General features: G+C 30.7%; 2 protein-coding genes across 5 annotated transcripts in view; one reads left to right on the top strand and one right to left on the bottom strand.

Moving 5' to 3' along the window:
- The window catches only part of LOC118197057 (target of Myb1 membrane trafficking protein-like), a 91,236-nt gene extending 81,149 nt beyond the window's left edge, over nucleotides 1–10,087 (bottom strand). Inside the window, exons 1-2 of one of the 4 annotated variants that reach the window (XM_085821877.1) lie at nucleotides 9,925–10,087; nucleotides 4,448–4,527 (exon numbers count right to left, since the gene is read on the bottom strand). The gene's annotated coding sequence lies outside the window, so the exon portion shown is untranslated. The remainder of the gene's footprint in view (nucleotides 1–4,447; nucleotides 4,528–9,924) is intronic. The other 3 variants (XM_085821878.1, XM_085821879.1, XM_085821876.1) reach the window with 3 other exon arrangements.
- A 373-nt stretch (nucleotides 10,088–10,460) lies between these two features.
- Nucleotides 10,461–18,113, top strand: part of LOC118197058 (glucose-induced degradation protein 4 homolog) — a 45,428-nt gene continuing 37,775 nt past the window's right edge. The window contains exon 1 of the mRNA XM_035368534.2: nucleotides 10,461–10,708. Within this exon, the coding sequence (XP_035224425.1) occupies nucleotides 10,562–10,708 (147 nt within the window). The 5' untranslated portion in view covers nucleotides 10,461–10,561. The remainder of the gene's footprint in view (nucleotides 10,709–18,113) is intronic.

Genomic DNA, 18,113 nt, shown 5'->3' with positions numbered 1-18,113 from the left:
ATATTACTAAAGAAAATTAGTCATGTCTTCTTTGAAATCCATTAATTTTTCATAATATTATAATTATTGTTCACGTAACACTTTATTCTTTATATATTAGTTCTCATTAAAATATAATGAATAATCATAGTTTTATTAACTCTTGATGAAATACAAGCATTTACATGTATACATGTTTAACATTTTGGCATTCATAAAATTAAATTCACAGGAAAGTTATTACTTTTCCTATTTCATTTAAGTTACATTAAAATACAATAAATATTCATACTGCAACTAAGAAAGGCTTTTAAGAAGATAATATTTTCCTAAATATACACAATGTAACAGCTGATGATAGACAGATTCAAAGTACTAAATTCAAACTAAATTACTACAATTCTAAATTCAAAGAGCTCCACTTAATGCGACCAACACAATTGTTATACTGATTTTTTTTTTTTTTTTTTTCCCCTCTCTCTCTATCACATATGATACACTTCAGTTTCCCTCCATGGGCCCATTGTATGAATGGAACACTGGAATGAAGTGTTACTGCTGGAACGAAACAAAATGTTTTAATTCAAATTTCATCTGTGCATAAACGATGTCAGAACGATGGGGTACCTTATTGAATGGAATTTCTTGCATGTTAACTTTACTGTAATTAATATTATTTATCATTTTATTCTACAAATGTAAAAAGATGATGCTTACAATGCACATTTAAAAATTAAAAATGTTTCACACAGTGCAAACAGCTTAAAATTTTAACTTTAGTGTGACAACGGAATGAAACAGACACTGATATTTAAATCCTTAGTTCATTACAGTATGAAAATATTTTAAATATGTAAATATAATCTTTATTAACAATACTACACATTAATTTATTTTAATTTTTATTTTAATTGTAAGCATTAGGATTTTCTGTTTACAATATAAGAAATAACACAGAATACGCAGCTTAAAATTTTAATGTTAATATGACAATAGGACAAAACAGACACTGATATTTAAATTCCTAGCTTTTACTTCATTATAGTATGAAAATGTTTTTAATGCATAAATATAATCATTATTAACAAAACTGAATATTATATTCTTCTGAATTTTTATTTTAGTTGTAAGCATTATGATTTTCTGCCAGCAATGCAAGAAATAATGGCTGATTTTTACAATATGGTAACTGGTAGTTTGGCGACATTTTGGAGGCGATAAAGGTTTACTACCTGGGACTTTGGTAATAATGTGAGCAGTACTCAGTTCCGATTACGCATTATTTTGTGTGAGGGAAATGAGAGATCATGTGATATGTCATGTAATATTAATGGCCGAATTACGGTTCTTTAATTGGAAAAGGGGGGAAATCTGAAAAAAAATCTGGAAATTTTGTATTTGCCTTTATTCTGTGTTGTGTGAAACAGTGTTCGTTAATTTTTGGATCCCATGGCCCTAACTAAAGTGAATTCGAAATGGGTATTTATTGGGATTGAAAGGAGTAGTAATAAGTGTTTCTTTAAGGTTGTGCGAGATAGAAGTAAAGATGTTTTATTAAGTTATTTATTTTACCTGGTACCTTGGTGTTAACTATAAGTATGATTTTAAAGATCCTGAAACAGAAATAAGAAAAGTTTATCGGACACGTAATCAAGATTCTGAAGAAGAATAGGTAAGTTAGTATTTTTAATTATTTGAGGATATTATTTTTATGCATTGTTCTAAATGTAAGGTGAAAGTAAAGTAATTTGCGTAAATGTGCATGGAAATAATTTAAATATTTGACACTAAGTATTTGTAACCATTTGTAATGAAGTAAAGGTATGAATTAGTTAGTGACATTTGTAATATAATAGATAATGTAGAGGTAAAAGTTTCTGGATATTTTATTTATTTTATACGGGGAAATGTTCATATTTGGAAAGGGTATGTACTTTTTCGCGATCAGGTAATTTCATATATGTTCTTTTTACCGGATTTAAAGATTCAGAAAATTGTTATGCATTTTCGTGAAATTTTTCTAATTTATGAGAAAAAAGCAGTGTACATGGATATTGTGAAGAGTGTTCGCAATGCCATTTTTGTGCAATTCTGGAATGTTTTTTTAAGTAAAAATAAGTCGACGTGTACATGGTTTAGTGATATTTTAATTAAATGATAGTTATTTTGTGAATTTTATGTTTGTAGGAATTTGGTATACGTTTAAGTTGAAGTAAACGTGCATGGAAATAATTTAAATATTTGACACTAAGTATTTGTAATGCTTGCGGTATGAATTCGTTGGTGACATGTATAATATAATAGATCATTTAGAGGTAAAAGTTTTTGGATATTTTATTTATTTTATATGTGGAAATGTTCATATTTGGAAAGGGTATAAACTTTTTCGCGATCAGGTAATTTCATATACGTTCTTTTTACCGGGTTTAAAGATTCAGAAAATTGTCATGTATTTTCGTGAAATTTTTCTAATTTATGAGAGAAACGCAGTGTAGATGGATATAGTGAAGAGTGTGCGCAATGCCATTTTTGTGTAATTCTGGGATGTTTTTTTAAGTAAAAATAAGTCGGCGTGTACATGGTTTATGTGTATGTGTTATTTTGAAAAACGCGTAAGGAGTATGGTATTGTGCACTTTTTCCCAATTTTGCAGTGAATATTTGTCATGATTAAGAAGTTTTGTTAGAGAAAATTTCTAGCATAAGTGTAATTCGGCTAGTAGATTGTTGGAAGAAGTGTTCAGTAGATAAGAAGAAAAGAAACATGGCCTTACTTCGTGAAGACAAAATGGCGGCGGGAAAAAAAAATAGAGGGTTGCTGTAGGAGAGTTGGTCGCCAAATTTTCGCGAAAAAAACGCCAAGTTACCATAATGTAAAGATCAACCGAAATAATATTTAAATAACACACATGTAAGAATCTAAATATTCTGATAAAAAATATATTTTATAGGAATTATTTGAACATGCTAGGCTTAACTATAAACACACAGTGACGTTCAGTGCTCCAAAGTCACAAGCATATACAGGAACTTTTTTCTCTTGATGACAGGAGTGAAGAGGTTAAATCTTCCCCTGCAATGATAATGCCCCAGTCATCAATCAACAGATGGTAATCCAAAATGGCAGAAAATATCTTTCCCCCCCCCCCAGTTTTGAGCCGCATTTCATGGACTTATTCAAAGAACGTCTTTCTTTGTACATCTTGCTTTGAAAAAAATATGATGGCCATTACTCGTCTTGGAAAATCTCAAATAAAAAAAAAATTATTATGGCAAAAATTAAAAAAATTTTTTAAATAATAATAATAAGAGGAGAAGCATGGCTGTGTTACAAGATTAAATTGCCACTGCCTTGTGCTGAGGAAACATGGCAAACAAAACAAAAAAAAAATTACAAATAGCTTTGGCACAAAATAACTATAAAATGTTTTAGTTAAGAGAATAAGTAAAAAAAAATGCTAAATCATGGATGACCAACCTTGCAGTTACCTTTTCACATTTTAGAAATGAGATTTCCTGACAGATAGCACAATCAATTTTTAGGTTGATCTTTACATTACGGTAACTTGGCGATTTTTTGGTGAAAATTTGGCGACCAACTCCCCTACAGCAACCCTCTATTTTTTTTCCCCGCCGCCATTTTGTCTTCACGAAGTAAAGACGTTTCTTTTCTTCTTATCTACTGAACACTTCTTCCAACAATCTACTAGCCGAATTACACTTATGCTAGAAATTTTATCAAACAAAACTGCTTAATCATGACAAATATTCACTGCAAAATTCGGAAAAAGTGCACAATACCATACACCTTACGCGTTTTTCAAAATAACACATACACATAAACCATGTACACGCCGACTTATTTTTACTTAAAAAAACATCCCAGAATTGCACAAAAATGGCATTGCGCACACTCTTCACTATATCCATGTACACTGCTTTTTTCTCATAAATTCAAAAAATTTCACGAAAATACATGACAATTTTCTCAATCTTTAAACCCGGTAAAAAGAACATATATGAAATTACATGATCGCGAAAAAGTATTTACCCTTTACAAATATGAACATTTCCACATATAAAATAAATAAAATATCCAAAAACTTTTACCTCTAAATCATCTATTACATTATACACGTCACCAACGAATTCATACATGAAGCATTACAAATATTTATTATCAAATATTTAAATTATTTCCATGCACATTTATTTCAACTTAAACATACACCAAATTCCTACAAGTATAAAATTCACAAAATAACTATCATTTCATTAAAATATAATTAAATTCAAAAACACCACTTAAAATATACATGAGCACATACATTCAATTAATAAAAATTACCTTACAATCCTAATTACTTTAAACTAAATCATTGCTAATAACAATTTTCCCAATAATACCAAATTCCTTTCCACCTTACATTTCCAACAATGCATAAAAATAATTAAAAATACTAACTTACCTAATCTCCTTCAGAATCTTCATTACGTGGCGGATACACTTTTCTTCATTCTCTTTCAGAATCTTTAAAATCATACTCATCTTTCAAAGCAAGATACCAGGTAAAATAAATAACATAATAAAACATGTTTATTTCTCTCTCACACAACCTTAAAAAACATTTCTTACTATCCTTTTCAATACCACTAAATACCCATTTCGAATTCAATTTACTTACGGCCATGGGATCCAAAAATTCACAAACACTATTTCACACAACACAGAATAAAGCCAAATACAAAATTTCCAGATTTTTTCCCGATTTCCCCCCTTTTCCGATTAAAGAACCGTAATTCGTCCATTAATATCACATGACATATCCCATGATCTCTCATTTCCCCCACACAAAATAATGCGTAATCGGAACTCAGTACTGCTCACATTATTACCAAAGTCCCAGGTAGTAACCTTTATCGCCTCCAAAATGTCGCCAAACTACCAGTTACTGTAATGTAAAGATCAACCAATTTTTATTATTAAAGCAAACAATACACATGAAAAAAGACTACAAAAGTGGGAAATAAATACATTTATTAGATTAGGATTAGGTATTAAAAATAAAAATAATAAATTTTCATAAAACACCTGGTTATGTTTCACAGAACTAAGTACATCAATGTCGTTATCAACTGAAATTACTGCTACATACAAGCAATTTTCCAAATTCATCATCTCATCTAACATCAATGATTCATATATTCTCACTTCTAGTTTTCACAAGTGCATATCCTTCCAAACAATGCATTGACAGAGATTCTTTGTAAAATGCAGGACATTTCTTTTTGTCCAAATATGTTTTGTAGAAATATTCCAAACCAACCTAATGGACCTTTCTCTTTTAAATATGTACTACAATGCTTCACTAATAATCCTTCTAACAATAAGTTCATATCTACAGAGAATGATGTTGCAAATGCAGCAAAAAGTACATAATGCTTTTTAAAATCTTTAAATCGGCTTTTGAATTCAAGGTTCTAAATTAATATCAACAAAGCTTATTAATCCGCAGCTCCTTGTGTGACATCTAATTGCAATAACAATGTAAGAAAGTTAATAATGATTTCTGTACTTATCTGTTGATCCTAAATTCCACGTTTCATTTGAAATGACGAAATCGTATTAAGCATATTGTTAATAAGTTGATATTTTCCTTGTAAACCGGTGTTAACATCATTTAAGTGGCTAGTTATATCAACAAGAAATACAAAGTCCCAAACCCACTCCTTCTCTTCAAACTCTGGAATACTTTTATACTTGCTTCTGAAGGACGACTGCATTTCTTGCTTCAAATCAAATACTCTTTTTAACATTCTAGCACAGATTAACCCATCCTACTTCTGTATAAACTACGACATCATTATACTCTGAAACCGATGATTTGAGAAATTCTGAAAACTGTCAATCAACTGCCCTTCATCTTCATGGAGCTCACTGTTTTGAAGACCTCCTTCATCCTTTTAAGAGGTTTGAAACATATATTTTCTTGATAAATAATGCAATGAAAATTTACCATCAAAGTATTATGAATATTGCCGACTCCATTTTCAAGCAGTTTTACTAAACCTTCTTGATTACCAACCATGACTGAAACACCACCTGTTGCTAAGCCTGACATGTTACTGAGTTGCAACAAGAAGCAATCCAATGTTGATGTAACTGCTCCTAACAAATCTCAAGAGCAAGAAGGTTCCTTAAGTGAATACAATGCTGCTAATTCTTCTGTTACGATAAAATAGACATTAAATTTTAATCAAAGCAAGGCAATTCTCAACAGTATTAATAATTGCAACCATGCATAAGTGGTTTAACAAAATATCTACACAAATCAAATTCAATAAGAATTCATAGCAGAACAAACTCGAAAAATAAAAATGTGAAAGGGAAAATACGCAAAATTATAAAAATAAATCTCCTTTTACAGAAACTACAATTCAGAACTCACCAGGAAAAATGAATTAAAGCTTCTTAAAAGTCGATTAATATGCTTTGAAAACATATTTCACTCTCCTAGTTCATGTGAGATAACCAAAAAAAGATTCAATTATATGTTCATTTAAGACATTAAAATTCATACAAAACCAAAAAATCAAATCTCAAGTTTACCAGAATTTTCCCTACACACTTTCGAAACAATTAAAAAAGAGAATAAAACATAAGATTGTGACAAACTGACTACTTTAAAAAAAAAAAAAAAAAAAAAAAAAAAATTTACATAATGCAAATTAACCATTAAAAAAAAAAAAAATTTGTCTAAAACCATTATATGCAAATCCAAAATTCAAAGGCAATTATAAATAAACAGAAAAACAAATATACTTTAAATCAAATTGAACAACACTAAAATATTCGGTGATCCTCGATTATACTAAACTAAACTTTTAATAGCAAGAAAACAAAAAAACTTTTTATAGAAATTTCTATAAATAATAAAATCCAATCTGAGCCTTAAACAGCTAAAAACCTGAGTACCTATTTGAAGTAAACTAAATGAATTCTTAAGATGACCGAACTGTGTTCCTTGCAAAAAAAAGTAGAATTCAAAGCTGCCCTAGAGAAGCAAAAATTTTGTAGTTCTTGGAAAAAGTATGTACAGTCAAAAGTCGTTAATTCGGACACCCATAATCCGGAATGATCTATAATCCGGACCTCAAAGCTACAAACTTTCTGTGCATGCGTCGCGTTCACGCATGCGCACAGGCGTTTACGAGAGCGCGTAAGACCCTTACGGCTGCGAATATGTTTGTGCGCATGCGCGTTTAATGTGTAACGGAGTTATACGCTAAGCTAAAGTTATCTAATTCAGTTAATGTTGCAGATTGCGTTGTTCCTTAATCTTCGAAATGGATCCGGCTTATTATTTTTTGCAGACTGTTAGAGCAGTTTTATAAAAGTAAGCTTGAACTTTCGATTATATCAAATAGAATTTCCGATATATATTTACTGCAAAGCGAAAGTATGTTTTGAAATCCGAAATCTGTTTATCAATTTCACGCTGCTCTGCGGCAGAGGGGGGGCAGAAACGTCATTATTAGATTATGATAAATTAGAAAGATCATGTCAAATAGAATTTCCGATATATATTTACTAATATGTAATTTGTATCTACAAAGCTAAAGTATGTTTTGAAATCCGAAATCTGTTTATCAATTTCACACCACGGATTGGAAGTTGATCTGTCAGCACTATCCTTATCTTCAGGGCAGATGTTTTTATTTTATTTGGTTTATAATTCCGTACTAAGTGTAGTATTTCGATGTACTCCGTCTTTGATATGATTTAAATCAAGTTCCTCGTCATTATAATTCGCTTCCGATAGTGAAGAAAGTGACCCAGAGGTTATTGAAAACGAAAACATTTCGATTGACAAATTAGTCGGTATTCTCAACACAGCAATTATAGGACTTGAACAGCGGAACTTTGTAACTAAACAAGAAATTATATCTGTTTAATAGAATTAAAGAGAAAGTATTATCACATGAAACGAAGCAACTTACATTGAAAGAAATGTTTAATAAAGTAACATAAATATTAAGCTTTTTCTTTTTGTAAATTTTGATACCCTTTAGATCATAATTGTTCTTTATTTCATAAATTACGGTTTCATATTTTTAATTTTGTAATTTCTGCATGCCATCTTACCAGATTTAAACTGATGATCTATAATCCGGAATCGCCGAAGTCCCGACGAGTCCGGATTAACGACTTTTGACTGTATAAGGTTGAAAGTGTCCAAAAGAATCTGGCAAAGTTCGAAGACTGCCAAAGACTTCTTGTAAAGGAAGAGATATGTATAAATTCTCGTAATAAGTCACAAAAGAAAATATTTTAAAGTGCAAATTGCATCTAGTATTGGTTTGTTATTACTTATTATCCAGTTGAAATTGTGTTCGTGCATCTTTAGTAAAGTAGAGAACTTTTTAAATTATTTTAGTAAAACGGTAGTCTATTTCTCTCATGTAATTTCCAATCCCGTTAGCTATGAATAGAAATTTGATTGGCATTTTGTGAAATTGAGGCAATGCATAAAGGTTGGAAAATATGTTGTAAAATTTTTTTAGTTATTTTCAGTCTTCGATGAATTGAAGTGAAATGTCTTTGCAGGATATTTGCTTGTGCTATAGAGTTCTTTTTTAATCAGATTATAGTAAAAAGCCTTTCAAATAATACTAAAGTTGTTACTGGTTTTGACTATTTTTACAATGCTGGAAATATCCTTTAAAAGTTTAACTTTCTTGTCTAAATCTTGCTTATCATGTGGTATATATATATATATGCTTAAAGCATCTAAATTAATTAGTAAATTGGAATAAAAGCAAGGCAATTGATCTATAATATAATTGCAACCGTGTATAACAGGTTTAATTTTTTTAATTCAAATTTTTAGCCTATTAATATATTTCTTTTTATACAAAAGTAGTAAACAAAAAGATATATATATATATGAATTGAAATACATTCACGAAATTAAGGAATTATGTTATTAATCTAGATATAAAATACCATGAACATTTTAGTACTATAATCAACAAAATATCTCTTTCTCATGTTAGTTTTGGAAATTTGAGATTCACAGTCAAACTGTTGGCCAGTCAGAGTTAGAATACAATAAAAAGATTTGGAATTATACTTAGTTGATAAAGAGTATGGTTAAACACTCTTTCAAAGAACTGCTGGTTATATTTATATACTAATGAATATAATTAGCAGGCTGACAAAAAAAATATTATAATACTTATAAGTACTAAATACGAGGGAAAAAAGAAAAAAAAATTAAATGAGAAAATGATCACATAATAGGTACACTGCATATGCACATTTTATTAAAAATAAAAAGATAGCTTTAATGCTTAAATGTTCTGTTTTGCAAGAAAAGTTCAGAACAAAATAAGGCAAACTACAACCATGAATAATTAAAATTACAATTTTCGGAAAATTAACAGTTGATTTAAAAAAAGAATGGAGAGAGAATTCTAGAAATAAGAGAAAAGAAAAGAGAAACATCCCAGCATTCACTATATTCCGAGTCACATTCGATTTTGAAATTGCTAAATGATAATCTCAGAATCGCAGGAAACAGATCATCTGAGAGAAGGAGAAACTATTTACTATTTCTTTAACGATAGATTTAAGTTAAAATTTTAAACAGCTTTATTATAGATACATACATTTTAATGGGAAATATTGATTTTAAACAGTTTAAATATAAACTGATTCGCCAATTTGAATAAAAAATTTGACGAATTCGGATATATGGCCAAAATTATTGTCGATCAAGAATCTATTAATATACAACAAAACAATTACAGCTATTAATTATAAGCCGCAGACAATGGATGTATATCAAATGATAATTTATTTTAGATTTTCGTCCACAAATCATGTTGCCGGAACATATGATCCATATTGAAACTACTTTTCATATTCAAGAAAATGCCTTACTTATAAGTACTGACAAAAGTCGGCAAACTACTGATAAGAAATTGTATCTTCAGATAAAGAAGTTTTACTTAATGAACATCATATAAACTTTCCCAACGCCTCACTCGAAAAAATCTATCCTTCCTACATGCGCATACCTTTAACGCAATTTTGATTACAAATAATAAATGTCTTCACTTCATTTCGAAACACTTCAAATTGTGAAGTTGTGGTTTTTCTTGGGCAGAATATAATTTTAAGAAAGGATATTTAGGAATTTAAAAAAATCGATGTAATGAAAAGCGTTCTATTTCTCGGCCAAATAAGCAAATTCAGAAATTTTCTTCAGTTTTACCAATAAAATATGCTGACAATATTTTCTTTGTATAAACGGTAAAATTTGCAAATTATCTCTCATTCTTGAAATCTCAACTTTCTATGATTTTATCAACTTAAAAGATGTTATCGGTATAAACTAATATGTGTACTACTTACTGAATGGTTCAGAAGAAGGATTTTGCAGTAATCTAATAAAAGATTATACTGCTTTTACCACACGTCATCAGTAATTGTTTGGGCTATGATGATTTGTCATTTTAAAATATTCAACTCAACTCTTCGCTGAAATTTATTAAGTATAACCGCTGTTTTCATAAAGATGCCTGGAAAGACAAAAATTATCCCACCACCTCCTGCAAATTCATGTCAACCTGGAGTTGCGAGATCTTTATTGTATAATGGATCAAAGTTTCAGGGTCATCAAAAAAGTAAAGGCAATTGTTATGATGTAGAAGTTGTTCTTCAAGTAAGTAGTAACATCTTTGAAACTTCAAGTAAAGAATTTCGTGTTGAGAACTTTGAAATTAACTGTTATTCAAGAAATTTGCTTTCATTAAATTCGAAATGTTTTCCGTTTAAAGTTCTTTTTTGGAGTTATTAAAATTCCGTATGAAGAAACTATATCTTTCATGCACACCTGAAGAGTGCAAAAGTAAATTGTATTTCTCTAAGCCATTTAGATTGCATTTGATAATGTTATGCTCTCTAAACTGTAAATTTTGCACTCTTTCGGTAGTTTGACAGCATATAGACGGTGAAATATATATTTTGATGGTAATATTGTTTTGTGTTTTAATGTATTATATGTCAAATTGAGTAAACTACCAAATGTTTTGTTATTCAATGATCTTTCGCAGTATATCAAACATGTAATAACCATTTTATCTGGTATTCCCTTATAATCAGAAAAACAAGTAGAAATAGTAAAATTTATATACTGACATGTGAAGGAGTAAAAATATAGGCAGCATTGCCCTTTATTTTTATATATGATTAATCTGCTGTGATATCTTTACATATCCTCATCATCTGGTTTTGGTGGTGTTTGTATGAGACTGGATGTATAAGATGAGTGTAAAAAGTGATAAAAAATTTGATGTTGCAGGTACTTGCAGGTTTATATATTAATTTAAGCACTTTTCCAACATATTACTGTAGAAAGTTGGATCTTCATTTATGGTGTAATGATCACGCTATTGATTCTTGATAACATTGGGCTAATCTTTGGAATATGGTAACAGGTAGTTTGGCGACATTTTGGTAAGGCGATAAAGGTTACTAGCTAGGACTTTAGCAGTGTACATGGGTAAAATCAAGAGTGTGCGCAATGCCATTTTTGGGCAATTCTGGGATTTTTTTTTAAGTGAAAATAGGTCGACGTGTACATGGATGATACCGTGTATGTGCAATTCTTAAAAATGCGGCAAGTACTGGGCAATTCTGCACTTTCTCCCAATTTCGCACCTAATCTTCGTCATGATTAAGCACTTTTGTTCCATAAAAGTTCTAGCATAAGCATAATTCGGCTAGCAGATTGTTGAAAAAAAATGTTGAGAGGGGGGGAAGTGCCTTTACTTTGTGAAAACAAAATGGCGTCCAAAAAAAACAAACTAGCAGGTTGCTGTAGCAGGGTTAGTCGCCAAGTTACCATAATCCAAAGACTAACCAACATTTGCACATTATTGCAGGTAGAGTAGACTTTAAGGTACCCCTTGTATTATGGCAAAGTTGTTGTTTCATTTATGGTAGCCTGAGTAGTTGAATGTTATGGAAACCCTATTGTGACGTAATCGGGTGCATGATTCTGAGAAATTTTGAATCATGGGATGTTTTGTAAGCGTTTTTGTGGTGTGTGTTGGTTTGATTTTTTAGACGGTAGAATGGCCGAATGTAGTAAGATTAATTTGAAGTTTCTGTACGATTTGGAGCGAAAGGGGAAAAGAGCTTTAATTGACTTGTGTTGTAAGTGAAGGTTTACTTAGTAGCCATTATAAGTGTCCTGTATGTAGGAAGGATATGCGTCTAGTCGAACGTAAAAACCGTTTAGATGGATTTGAATAGGTTTGTAGGAAGAAAGGTTCAGATGGTCACTATGTGAAGCATTCGATAAGAAAGAGTACCTGATTTGAAAAAGTCTGAGTATGATTGATATTTTGATTTTTACGTGGCTCTGGGTGTACGAAGTGAACTCAAAAATCAAGGTAGGTGAATATTTGCTTTTGGTAGTGCTTAAATGTATAACATGTTCTTCCTTTTTTATGTTATATTATTGTTTGTCTTGTTATTTTGGCTTTGTGTAGCGGCGATTTTTTCACTAAAAATCGCCGTTTCACAAGCCAAAATAACGAGTCAGAGAATTGCACAAAATCGGTATCCATGTACCGCCCAAAATCGCCAAGGGGTACTCTAAACTATACTTTTACCATGTCCTGTATGTAGGAAGGATATGCGTCTAGTCGGACATAAAAACCGTTTAGATGGATTTGAATGGGTTTGTAGGAACAAAGGTTCAGATGGTCACTATGTGAAGCGTTCGATCAGAAAGAGTACCTGGTTTGAGAAAAGGTCATTTGAGTATGATTAATATTTTGATTTTTACGTGGCTCTGGGTGTACGAAGCAAACTTGAAAATCATGGTAAGTGAATATTTGCTTTTGGTAGTGCTTAAATGTACAGTGGTGGCCAAAATTGTGGACACTTTTGGAAATTTTTATTTTTTTGAACTTTGTATGCTTATAGAAAATGTTTCGTTTCGCAAAATGCAAACTTCTATATATCATTTTAAAGAGAATTTATTACTGAATTCAATACAAAATTCAATAATTTGCAGTACAAAAAAGTTATATGTACTTTAATATAAATAAAAAACACAGTTATGAAGTGGTTTGTAATGTCTAGCTTTCCTGGCCAATCACTGTTCTTGTTCTGAGAACCAAATGTTAGTAACTGCCAATAGAAGCTGACATCATGTTTACACTTGAAACAATTCATTATTTTGCTTTGTTCTGTAGAAGGAGGACCTGTTTCTTGTACACTGCAATAACAAGTAGGAATTTTTGTAAAAATTTTTAATATTTAGTCAAGAAGCAATGACATCAAATAAAAGAGTAGATTGGACACCTAGAAAGAGATGCAATATTATTGTGTTACGAGAAAGTGGTCTTTCCTATGCTGAAATTGCAAGGCAGGTGGGTGGTTCAGTGACTACATCTGGAGTCCGAAAGTTTTGTTTACGATATCAGGAGACAAATTCAATAAAAAACAAAAGAAGAAAAAGGTGCACCACATCTATTGATTAATATTTTGGAACTACTCTTATGTGCACCCTCAGGTCACCAAACGTGTTTGGCAAGAAACTCCATGCTGCCATATTATTACTATCTAAATTTTTTGTCTACGTTTCAAACTTTAACAGGGTTCATAGCGGTCCTTATAAGTCCTTATATTTGAAAATAAAATATTGTTGCGTACATACGGGTTCGTTATAAAATAAATGCACAAGTCTGATGAAAAATGAACAAAAATTTATTATTATCACAACAAAAATGCTTAAATTTTCTCAAATTATCATGCAGTATTACAATATCTCACAGTAGTTATCTTTTAACTACTCAAATGTCCAATAGAACGTAATTCAAAACAGCTAAAGAACGCTAATCCGCGAATTCGCTACGATCAACAAGAGCAGTTTTCTAAACAACAACAAACTGAGGTGTTTTCCTCCTTTTATAAGATTTTAAAATCACGCGCTAGAATTTTCCAGTACTTTCTCGAAATCAAAAAGAGATATTTATTTATTTAATGCACGCGCTCTTGTATTTTTAATTTTCCGGCTTAGCTTTCTTCTAATATTCGTCATGCGCTGCACTGCACGAGAAATAAAACCATTTAATTTATAACTGAACTAACATTAGCTTTTTAAATACCAAATTCGTAACAATATAAAGGCTCTTATATGTGCTTACTTTTTCTCTAAAGCCCTTACATTTTTGTTTCTAGTGCTTATTTTTTTGCTTTTAGTGCCTTTTTTTTTTTTTTTTTTTTTAATGAACGCGCTTTTTTTCCCGGAACCAAAGCCGAAACTAAATAAACAACTTTTCTTCCTAATAAAGAATATCAGATGGTGAATCACACTCCCGGAAATAGCTTTTCCCCTTTCTCTGCATTAACATAACCTTTGGTGTGCACGAAGAGTACAGACAGGTGCCCGTCGTTCTATTGGTCAAAGAAATGCGAAAGCAGTAGAAAATTCCGGTACATTCGGCATTCTTTTCCTCCCACCCAAATACTACACACGTTTGAATTTCTATCAAGATCTTAATAATTTGCATTCTCGGTCCGCTTAGTCAGTTCATATTCGTGTTTATGATCGTTATGCTTATATTATGAGCATATGTATAAATGTTTATAATAACGTAGTTTCGGTAACTGCTGAAGTATAGTAAACTTTCAAAAATGGTTGTGTTTTAACACAGATTAGCTTTCTAAGGAATAATATTCGGAATGGCTTGTATAAAGGGAAAGTAATCGAGTAGTCAAAATAATTTTTTGGGGGGGGGGCAATAAATTATACAGTACGAAGATTGGAAGGTCCTCCCCTTTCTCCGCAAATCTCGAATATTGAAACTGTTACAGTTCGCTAAAAAACAAGCAACAGATTTTTTTTTTTTTTTTTTTTTGCTTTCTAATCTCCAGTGAATAAGACTAAAAGTTCTGCGGTCTACTAACCCAAGCGAAGAATGATTCTATTCCGGAAATTTAACGCCGTCTGTTGAAAATTAGAATGAAAAACACCCCAGTTATTTAGTTCTTTATTCTCCCAATACCGGCAGCTGTTGATTCCAATTGCGTAATATCACGTAGGGAAGAATTACGGCGCACGTATTGCGCAATAACGCTTGCGATATTTTGCAGAGATAATTAATTTTGATGTTCTGTCCGAGATTTGTTCATGAACACTTAAAAGAGTTTTACTGTGCTTGCTAAGTAGAATATTTTTCATTTCCATTGGTTTATTTTTATATGATGCGCATATCGAAATGTCAAAAGCATTTATTTAGCAGAAAAATTTAACGAGCGGCTACAGTCTACCTCCGCTCCTCTTTTTCAAGTTACGCTCGACTGTCCGAATATTCGCCAACTTCCAAGTATGCGTGTTAGTTAAGCTTTTACTGTTTATAGGATGACTGCATGAAGCAAATTTGTGTCTTCTGATTTCAGAAATGTTCCTCTTTTTTACTTAAATTTCTTTGCTTGAAATATCTGTTAAGGGAAAACTGATTTACAATGAAAATTTAGAAAATGTTCAGAATTTAGATTTAAATTGTTTAAATATCAATATGAGTGGGAAAATAAATTGTATTTATTATTAGGTTCCAAGTGAATACAATAAATATGCCTTATTGTTATTTATTTTCTCTATTTTGAACTGAAATTGCATCATTAAATCTTGTAATATAGTTTAGTTCTGCATAGTTTTTTTCCCCCTCTCATTGTAAACTAGTTCTGTAAATTGAACTGTTATTTAAAATTTAAAAAAAAAAAAAAAAAAAAAGTAATTATTTTCCATGGTTGAGGTAATGCTTATTCTCTCTTAATAAATACTGCATTTCTCATATTTTAAATTACAAGTCTAATTTTTAAGGTTATGCAGTTGTGTATAATGTAATTAGGCAGGTGCTCATTTTTTAAACTAAAATGTGGCTATGAACCCTGTTTAAGCCTAAAATAGCAAAAACCACATTTTAAACACACAATTTAAGCTAAAAATCCGAAACAAAAACAACAAATTTAGATAGAAAAACGTAAAGTTTCTAACCAAAAATATTTGACAAGAATCCATGTACACAGCAATATGTTTTAACTTTAAAAAAATATACGAATTGCACAATCTAAGCAGCGAAAGAATTTATGAACTACACACACCTCGCTTTAATAAACATAACAACAATAAATTCCAAAGAATACCATGTACACAGCATCCTGTTTAAACTTTAAAATAATCTATGAATTGCACAATCTAGGCATTGCGCACAAATCAACAAAATAAACTAAGATAACTAAAATTATGAACAATTTGAAAAACAACTGTAACAACAGAAATTCATAGTAAAAAAACAATGAATAGAACATTCTAAAAAATAAGAAACAGTAAAATAAAATGCACTTACCATAATACATTCGTTAATAAAATTCCGCAAGTCGTACAATGTCTGAGAACAAAAGTGCCACAATTTTGCTATATCACATGTCTTTCTGCGATTCAAAATTTCGAAAGTAACGATAAAAATTTCCTCCAAAGTTAACTTACTTCATGAAAATCACGATCCAAATCTTAAACTCCGCTGACAGCCACATACTTTACCAGCAAGCATTTAACTGCAAATCCATACAAGAACTATCAGAAATACCCTTCTTCGTCCGAGTTCTCATAGCAGCTCGCATTTTGGACTCCGTTTAAAAAGTCTCAGAAATTCCAAAAATACACTTCGATCCTCATAAACACACCCATGAACAAAAGACTCTTTAACAACTCCAACATTGTACCTTTTAATACTAAATTTACTTTCCACACAATCTAAAATACATGACTGAAATCTTGCCACCAGGTCTATCATTGCAACATTGGCCATTTCAAAACATGCACGATACGAACCAATGAGCAATTAAACCACTCCAGCAAAAGAGTTTCCAGCGTCAAAAAGGTTGCCATACAACACACAATTGTGCCAAAAAACCAGCGCAGAACACATATCGCCACGTTTGGTGATCTTAGGTCGCATATAAGAGTAGAGCCAATATTTTAAAAATCGGCAAACATTTTGAATAATTTGTCTTGGCAAATACAATATTTATCTTCCAGCCCCCAATTTTTGTTAAATGTGGATCTTCTAAAAACAAAGAAAACACTGATAAGCATTAAATATAAAAATTGCCCATTTTAGAAGTTTAAAAACGAGTGCCTCTGTATTTATATTTATTCTAGATCAACACATATTAATCAGCATGCCAAGGGAAAATACACTTTTGCAATTTAAAATACAAATGTGAAGTATTAAATTAGGAATACATAGTACATTAAAAAAATAAAATGCAAATCTTTCTTGAGAAATCCTTCCATAATTTTTTCACTGTTCTCCTCATGTATACAGTGATTTATTTATATTACAAAATAATAGTAATAATTAGAGAATTACACAAGCTTGGCATTGTTAGCCAATTATGATCATGATTTCTCAAGAACACTAGAAACTTGTATGTAATGATATATGAGGGACTCTGTTTTCTCCATTTAAAGATAGCAATCAAAGATAGAGAACAGATGATTGAAAATATCATACCTTGTTGATTCAAATTATCAAAAAAAAAGTAACTAATTTAAAATCTGAAATCTTTCATATTTTACATTACCCCCAAAGGGGCGTTTTTTTTTTAATGTTTTGTGTGTTACCTGTATTTATTTAACATCATGTTCTTTGCACTTAAACCAAAAAATTCAGTTCAACAGGAATATTGCAAAATAACTTTAGAATTTCTGATATACAGCCATGCGCACTGGAGGTAAAAATGTTTTTTTCGTACAGTGTTACCATTCCTCGCTTTGAAATCGTTGAGTTTTTTAATTCAAAATTCGTTTAAAAGTTACAAAATATGAAATCAAAAGTAAAATAAATCTCAAATTAGGGTCTCCAGATGCCCTTATTTATTAGAGGATTACGCTATTCAAAATTTAATGGCTCAAGGTACCATTGTTTTATCATAATGCAAGAAACATACATACATTCATGCAGATTCATTATTGTTTAATTTCTTTAAATATAACACAGTGCAATAATATTTGGTGGCACCAATTTGAAAAGTGAAATGGACAT

Source organism: Stegodyphus dumicola, chromosome 8 (assembly GCF_044657685.1).
Source record: "Stegodyphus dumicola isolate Sdum_Otavi_A_Nest chromosome 8, ASM4465768v1".
Taxonomy (NCBI): Eukaryota; Metazoa; Arthropoda; class Arachnida; order Araneae; family Eresidae; genus Stegodyphus; species Stegodyphus dumicola.
Note: the sequence above shows the minus strand (reverse complement) of the source record. Positions and strands in the feature narration are given on the sequence as shown.